Below are 9,436 nucleotides of genomic sequence, written 5' to 3' on the forward strand. Positions count from 1 at the left end.
AATCGGCCACTGATTTCCGAACAAAGTTGAAGTCGAGATTGCTTCCACGATCTCAATGAATTATTTGTCATGAGGGGTATCCTTTATATGGGTATTCCCTGGCGAAACCTTCACTTATCCCCCGATGGATAAAAATTACCCTTCTATAGAAGTCAGGAAATGATACTCCAACTGTGGCTGGTCCAGGAAGTCGAAATAGAGGGGACCCAGGGAGAGTTTGGCGCCAATGGAATGCCTACCCACCTCAGCCCCACAACGGATGGGGCTGAGGTAAGAAAAAAAAATATGATTATGGCACCTCTAGATGGCCGGAAATGGCACTCATAGATTAAAAGTTGAATACAATTTTGTCTTGTTTTCTCCATTTTTTTTTATTTAAAAAAATTAGGGGGTGGGGGTGGGGGCGTGCTGACTGGGCTCCCCCTTGAATCCACCACTGTTTAATATAACACTTGACATAGCCTATCATTTTGTTTCACAAATGACTAATTCCTAATGTCAAGCTAAAGATTTTTTTATTCGATAGATTTTTTTTGTTAATTTAATACAGTTTTTACAACCTAGAACACATTTACTACAGTGTGTTGTAAATTCGGTATACTTTAAGAAAACTTTTTTTTTTTAATTGCCTAATTAAGTATCTTATTGTTTTCGTTAAATTAGATGGAGATGTGGTTATATTATGCTAGTTTAGAGGTTTAATGTAAACCAATCAGCTACACTTACATCTTTATGATTAGCATAAAGAAAACTAGAGCGTCGCTCCATAAAGAGTGCCTACCTCCACCCTATGCCTAAATACAGAATTCACACAAGGCAGGCGATATATTCAATTTTTTTACTTCATGCTAGAGGGTAAGAAAACTTTACAGACGCGGGTATACAGACGTCAATCAACATTTGGTTGCTCAACTCAAAAAGGGAATTTTTAATGTTCGTTAGGCCTATATATATATATATATAAATCATCAAAGAAAGGTAAATACAGTGTTCGAATAAAGGACATAATAATACATCGTGTAGCATAGCTCTCAACGAATGTAGTCCTGTAAATAAATGAATAAAGAAATTGTGTAATAAAAAGGCCTCTAGCGGGAATCGAACCTGCGACCTCTTGCTGTCAAAGCGAGCGTCATAACCATTAGACCACGGAGGCGTCATGGTTGAACAGATTCAAATACCACCAGATAACACTCCATTACACAATAGATACGGTTATATATAATTTAACAGTGTTAACGGCTATCTTGATCTATACCGTATTATATGCAACTATTTGTTTCTAGCCGTATATATTGTAATAAAAAGTTGCAATAGAGTCAGTGGAGGATTCAAGATAGGGTGGGGGCAGAGAATTATATTTCAATTTAAGTCTGAAAGTGCCATTTCTGGCCATCTAGAGGTATCATAATCATGCCTATTTTTACCTTAGCACCATGGTGGGGCTGAAGTAGTGTAGACCTCTGCTTCTCAACCTTTTTTAGATGCAGACCCACTTTCAGAATCCACATTGTGTGGCGATCCATAACTGATCCGGTGATTCGAAATAGAGATGGTCCCGGGAAGGACTTTCACAGATAGGGTGTTACTACCACCTGAGCCCCACCATGGTTGGGGCTGAGGTAAGAAAATTTATGATTACAGCACCTCTAGATGGCCGGAGGCTTCAATTCAATTTTAATATAATTTTCTTTTTTCTCCATGTTTTATAATTAAAAACAAATTAGGTGAGAGGGTGGCGGCTTGTTCCTATTACACTTTTCTGGTATGTCTTCATTATCTTCCTAGGAGAGATTGGCGACCGTGCAACCATGAGAGTTGATAAACATAAAATATGCTATGCCTATAATGCTGCTATACGTGAAATAGATACAACAGACGTAAATACGACTCTGCCTGAAACAAAATTAAGTTATTTCAGGAAGTGTAAGGATGTGAATTGAAAAAAATAATTTAAGAATTTTAAGTGAAAATAAATTATTTGTTAAAAATTAAGAAGGAAGTGAAAATAAGTACCGAAACTGAAATATATTCTTTTTTATGTTTATACATTGGTAGGCCTATTTATGTGAATGTTTATGTTTTTAAATAACGTTGTGAATAAATGTGGCTTTGCCAAAAAAGAAAAACAAATGAGAGTTGATTTTACGTTTTGGATTGACCATAATTTCTAGCTTTCGTTTTCGTAGCTACTATACCTGGGTGTATCTTTTAGGTTGAATAGTTCGTATGACTGGCCGCTATGCAGAAGTATTTTCCACTATGTTTCGAGATGCGCTTTATTTTTTTCACAAATTTTTGGCAACCCATATTTGTGTCACGACCCGTAGGTTGAGAAGCAGGGGTGTAGACCCTCTATCTTTGAAAGTCCCTTCCTGGGCCTCCTTCATTTCGAATTCCTGTATACTCACTGTAAACAATACTGTTCCAGTACAGTTTTCTAAATTAATTAATTGGGAATGTTACTGTATATTATAATTATATCAATCAGCGAATGTAGAATTGTTTTGGTCTGTATCTCTTTTAAAGCCAATAGATAAATATATAAACACACACACACACACACACAAACACACACACACACACACACACATATATATATATATATATATATATATATATATATATATATATATATATGTATGTATATATACATATATATCAGGGGTCTTGTCAGCTATACTTAAGCGTGGCGGGACCTCGACGAAATAACCGCCCCGCTTGGGAAAAATAAGCAAAGATTGTACCACGCTTACAATGTTAGCGCCACGCTAAAAAATTATGCACTAATTATATTTTATTCAGAATGTTACAACAATAAATACAGAAGTGTCGAACTACAGGCAGTTCCACAATGTTCCCATGGGGAAGAGTACATGTTCAATCGGATATCATCGTGAGGCACTACCTTCAATGCAAGCCCAACTGCAGGATCTCATGCGCGTACAAGTAGGTACCTGTGAAGTGAACTCAGTAAGGTCCCTGGTCGGCTAGTGGATAGGGCTCGTTCAGTACCATACATGCGTGACGATTGCGATATTCAGAGAAGTGTCCGTTTTTTATGAACGGTGATTAATAAAACAACATTTATTAATTGAAATTACGTTAATTTCTTATGAAACATGTTTTTATACTGAATTTCGGTTGGGTATTTAAAAAAAAATGTTAATGCAAACCATTGCCTTCCCAGTTAAAATTTTACTGACTGACAAATAACGGTTAATCGTTATAGAAGAAATTTTACCCCGATTGAAAAAATGGTGGTTCTAAATAGGCCTTACTTATTTATCCACGTGGTGTTATCTTCAAGCAATACTCAATTATGGTTGCGCGCCACGCTTGACATCAGGATACCGTATATACTCGGGTAAGACGACCCCCGAGTTTGAGAAGATGTTTAAACGATTTTTGTATGTCGGGCGTATACGACCCCCTTCTTCATCGTCGGAATTCCCAATTTTTATGCTTTTTATGGTCTTGATATTGCATCTGCCTATAAACGGAGCCAAATGCAAGACTAATCTTCCTACAAAATACGTACCATTTATGAGTTTTAAACATCAACGTCTTATTTCTCCGTATTTAAAATTGCGTTAATTTAAACTTAAGTAGCTTCAGTTCAACAGTAAATAAATATATATAATGCAATCTAAAATGTGCATGTCGTACGTATAGGGCGACCCCTTTTTTTCGATTCTAATTTGCTATATTAAACCTCGTCTTATACGCGAGTATAAAGTAGCTGTATTTAACGAAGACACCATAGTTCGACGATCATAACTAATACTTCAAAAGTAAAGCGTATTTTGCATTTATTATGATTAGCTATTTTATTTTTATCTAATTTTTAATAGTCAACGAAATATACACGTCTGATTCGGAGAACATGGCATTAAACTCTAGGGAGAACCCGTAGGCCTAAGTAGTACCGTCTTGAAAATTGTGAGTAACCAGCCGTGCGCGAGCATAACCAAAAGATAATCGGTACAGGCTAGTCTGACTTTATATTTAGGCCAGCACGTAACATTGACTAATTTCACTGTACCCTCAAGGTTACGATCATTATTTTGGAGTGGTCATATTGAAGCATTTTAGCATCCCGATCTTAGCTTTTGATAGTTAAATACGATAATTACGCCCGTGGCAGGCTAAGTTGTTGGGTCAGTTTTCCCGAAAACAATCGTCGGATTATGGTAAAAATTGAAGTTCGTTTTACAAACTTATTTTTTGGGACCAGTAGGTTCTATTCAGTCGAGCTCAGTGAACGCGAGTGGTGCGCTTTTATGATGCGAGTGTGCATTCATTTGTTCGAATTGGTAGTTAGCGGCGTCTGATTTTAGTAAAACGCATCGCATTCTTCCACAATCTTTGTTTCAGGTAATAATGTTCTTTAAAAAAAATAAATAAAAGCTTACCCACCCACACTCCCCATAGTTAGTTATGTGTCACGAAGGCGGTTTTTTGGTCGCCAACCTTGCATTATAACACCCTTGTTCCGATTTTTGGTGTTATATATTATGCGCGGTGTTACATTTTATAGTAGCACTGCCCATCCGGCCACTTCTGTGTGCCCATTATTGCCAAACAATTTCTTTCATCATTTCTTGGGAACGTTTTGACCATATGAACACAAAAAATATCATTTATGATTTAAGGACGAGGAAGTGAGAAAAGAAAATGGTATCCCCACTGACTCGTTGCTTTGTCCATTGCATCATTACCCGGATTGTTCACTGGATCATGGCCCTATGTTCTCTCCTAAAACATATTGGAGTGATTTTTTAGAAGAGCACCTGTTCCTGCGAATTACCGTACATACGTGATAGACTGTAGTCGGAATACAACAGTACTATGTTGGCTCCGATTATTTTAAAAACTATTTTACACAACTAATAATTACCACTTTAAATTATTATAATTATTATTTAACACAACAGCAAACATGCACTCGACAATGATTACAAAATTATAACATCTAACATTATAGCTCCTGACTACACACACTCGACCTGCTCGATCTTTATCCACATCAACACTTAGCGTACGCATCTTTGTATATACATTATATTGTTTGCATTAATAAATTAAATTAAATGTACGGAGTAAATGAAATTTAAATTGTGAAACACGGGCCATACCGCGTCGTATCCGACACCATAAGTAGTAAGGTACCAAAAATGTATCCACCCTTTAAAATTGTGTGCACCACCCTTTGTTTTGGACGAAAAATAATTATGCAATGAAAATTGTACAACTTCTCAAATATAAAACACATACACATTAACACCCACACACACCCATCGACACACACGCTATGATCCACTATGCCCAAAAAGCCAGACCTGTTTCGAACGTCAGAAAATTTGTCCCAAGCCACAGACGACCAACGAGCAGGTCTCTCTGAAGTCGATCAAACTACGCATGTGGCATATTCAAATATGATTTGTTTGTGAGCAATTATTTTACTTGAATTTAAAGAATTTCCAAAAATCACAGTGATTGAGTGACAAGTCAATAGAAACCATTTGGGCATTAGTATACATTATTGAATGGTAATGAATTTGACAAGCATCACCATAGTTTCATATACTTTATAATATAGTAAGTATACCTGATATCCCACCGGAAAACATAAAGTAATGTACCAAGAACGGTTAAGCAAGCTGCTGAGCAAAATGTGGCAATGAGGACAGGTTTTGTAAAGTCATGTTCAATGCATATCAACGAATCTGCATCAAAGTTAACTAGACTTGTACCATTCGTGTTTCTACACTTAGCTTTATCGAGTTCTATCAATGTTGCATCGGTTTGGTTTATCCAGTGACGAAACCATACTAGGTTACAATCACAGACAAACGGGTTTTCCCCAACTCCGATCTTAATTAACTTGGTCAAATTCTGTAGACCCATATTTCGACTTATTGTTGTTACTTTATTATCATGTAGAAAGAAATAATTTATCTCTGGTGAACCACGAAATACTTCATCCTGTATAGCATTTATACTGTTATGTGAAACATCAACACTTATTAGAACAGGTTGGTTTCGGAATAAATCAGGAGGCAGAGACACTAACTTGTTTCCCGTCAAATATATTCCAGTTAAATTACCGCAATGTTTGAATACTCCACGTTGTAGAGTTTTGACGGCTGAATATCTAATGTATAGCCTTTCCAACGCCACTAATTTCTGAAACCAAACGATTGGTATGTGAGTAATTGCATGATTGTTATCCAAGTTCAGCTTGATCAATTTAGTGAGACAATCAAAAAAATGGTCCCCTATATTACTATCCTGTAGATCATTAAAAGACAAATCTAAAAATTTTAGTTCTTTAAAGTTGATCATTTCACTAGACGACAGTTTGCTGATGGAATTTTTATAAAGGTCTAACTGCTGAACATCAACTGGTATATCTTCTGGGATGCGATTAAATGCTTTCTGTCTACAAATAACATTTTTAACGTTCCATTGTGTTGTGATTGGTCCTTTTTGGCTGTTAGAATGCTGACAATAGTAACAATGACATTGTTTTGGGCATATCGTAGTATTCGGTGTCTGTGTGCCGTTTATCCTGAACGGGTTGTACGACCGACACTTTCCTGACATGCAGCCGGGTGCCACTATCAATACTAGTACAGCATATAACATAACCTTTGCAAAACTTGTCATAATAACGTAATATTTAAGTACGAAATGTTAAATGCCAATGGAAAAATCTACTATCTTTTTCCAATTTTACAGTATGACACAAAATACATCACATTAAATATGATTTTATTTTGATCTTATTACCAATTAATTCATTCCGATCTTTTTGCGTCAAATCGAAAAACCAAATCCATCAAATGTTAAGTTCAGTGTAAAAACATGGACTGAAGTATTTCTTAACATAGTTTTAAACACACAGATATTGGCAGGTGAATCATGGCAATAGGTTAGAAATAATAATTTCGTTGCTCAATCCGTTGTAGTAGTGTAATATAAACTAGTCCTTAGAACCACGTCGAAATTTTTGGGATTCACAAACAATATAATACATTTGAAAAAAGTGCTAACAAATATCAGTTTAAACAAGGTAGTACCATGAACACTGTATGGTCCCCAGTAAACGATTGAATGTAAAATCTGTTTCAGCATAAATATTTGGAATACAGTTCTTCCTTGTTTCGCTTATTGTTTTATTATTGTAGTCACGCTATTATTATGAGTAATTAACATGTAAATTGCTAAAGCCAATTTTTTATGTGTTTATCTTTAATTTTACAATTGAAAAGCTTGCTTTCATTTTGCCGTTGTTATCATTAGACATTGTTATTTGATAAATGATAAAAGTGTGTAAGCGCAATTAGACTCCATAATTGATAATATTAACAATTAATAATATTAGTATTAATGTTAATATTATTATCATAACCATTATTATCATTACCAGCATCAATATCATGACCATAATTATAGTCTTCATCTTCATCGTCTTTGTCGACATCGCCATCGCCATTACAGGGAAGACTTATAAACCAAGTCTCTTAACGAGACTTAGAGGGATCTTCATTTTAGTTGTAAAGAAAGTCCTGCTGTCACTGGAAATTAACACAGGACCCCGGGATTAGAATGCATACATATTAACCACTAAGTTATAGTACACCATTTTATTATTCATCATCATCAACACTAACATAAACATCAATATCACTGACATTGTCATCACTGACATTGTCATCACTGACATTGTCATCACTGACATTGTCATCACTGACATTGTCATCACTGACATTGTCATCATCGCCATCGTTATCGGTAGGCCTATAAGCACTTAGGAACAATATTCAGAAATAATACGGTAGTTTGACAGGCCTCAAGTGTTAATTTGATATTAATTATCATCTCATAATTGTATTGAATTTCATGTTTTGTTGTCTGTAAAATTATTTTCCCAGCAATTATGAAGGTGCTCCAAATATAGGACTTAAACTACAGTATAGTATCTACATAAAAGATGGGAGTAGATTTAATTCATTCGGTCCGAAGACTTATCCCGAGAGCGGCAATGTGGTGGTTATCGGGCATGGACAGTACGCCACCGCCAATACCCTACTCGTTTTTGAAAAGTGTACTGCGTCCCTTAATAATTTCATCCAAAAATCCTTACTTTTGTGAATATTTACTATTAGACCTACCCCCATCACATTGACCAAAGGCAGAAAAAGCGCATTTCAGCATCTGTAAAATAAAAGCTTTCCGGTGGAGGGCCCTGATCCCCTCAAAATTTCTCTACCACATCAAATTTTTTTTGTTTTTCCTGAACCTCGACTACCTCTGTCAAGTATGTGCCTGAAAATTGTTGAAATAAACCGTATAAATGGGAACAGCGAATATGATGTTATGCCATGAAATAAGTGTTATTAAAAGTTTCTGATAAAAAAACATCTTGAGGAATTTGTTGAAGCTTTATCTTGACCATGATGGTTATCTGATGATGAGGAATTTTACTACATATATAAGAGTTATTTCAGGCCATATAGAGGAACTAATTCTTCAAATTTTCACACCTCACCATGGTGGTGCTCACAGGGTTGGCCACAAGATCTGCCCGACGGGGTTCGATGTCCCCGACGAGAGCATAGTGAGTATGGACGGCCTTACTCTTTCGAAAGAGGACCAGAGAGCGAAGCCCCTCCAAAAAATATGAAATTTAGGGGTTTCAAAGGCTTATTTGTACTAATGTGTAGAAAATACATAGGCCTATATACTGTAATTTTTTCTCCCCGATTAAGTGTAGATTTTCTCCCTGACATAGGGAGCTCTTCCTACCTTCCCCCTTCCCCCGCTTGTGCCACCACTGGCTGTTCAGAAATATGTAGACTCAAGATTTCCCCCATCCACTCTACCTTTCAAAAAAGAGCTCTTTCCAATTATATGATGGACTTTTTGATGTCATGAGTCCTTTCATCACTCACTAAATTATTCCTGCATTCTCACTCCCGAGAATGTAGGAAAGTGCATTCCCAGCTAGAACACACCCATGTTGACAATATAAATGAAATTACAGTAGTAGCCCTATTATAGGGGGACACCTTCGGGACCAAAATGGTTTCCTCTTTAGTGAGGTGAAGTTAAATTTACCCTTTAGTAGGGATTTTAGCATGTCAGTCATTCAATGAGGACGTATTCTTTGATTTCAATTGATTTATAAATGAAATAAAATTTTCAATAATTCCCAATGCAAAATACATTTATGGATTAATCACCATAATCGAGTGGGGTGGGGAATGTGGAGCCCGCAAATGTAAAAATCTACCACAAATGTAAAAACAACCACATATGTAAAAATATTGTACCCACAAATGTCATAATAATCCCAAATGTCATAACATGTCAACAACATTGTGTAAATATGTAAAAATAACCACAAATGTAACAAAACTTAACCCAC

At 36.0% G+C, this 9,436-nt stretch overlaps 1 protein-coding gene across 1 annotated transcript in view; it reads right to left on the reverse strand.

The window, feature by feature from the left end:
* Positions 1 to 6,827, reverse strand: part of LOC117112587 (toll-like receptor 13) — an 8,470-nt gene extending 1,643 nt beyond the window's left edge. The window contains exon 1 of the mRNA XM_033255685.1: positions 5,612 to 6,827. Coding sequence (XP_033111576.1) covers positions 5,612 to 6,672 — 1,061 coding nt within the window. The 5' untranslated portion in view covers positions 6,673 to 6,827. The remainder of the gene's footprint in view (positions 1 to 5,611) is intronic.
* Positions 6,828 to 9,436: the final 2,609 nt, after the last annotated feature.

Source organism: Anneissia japonica, unplaced genomic scaffold (genome assembly GCF_011630105.1).
Source record: "Anneissia japonica isolate Jap-2015-1 unplaced genomic scaffold, ASM1163010v1 scaffold287715_len1027211_cov185, whole genome shotgun sequence".
NCBI classification, from domain to species: Eukaryota; Metazoa; Echinodermata; class Crinoidea; order Comatulida; family Comatulidae; genus Anneissia; species Anneissia japonica.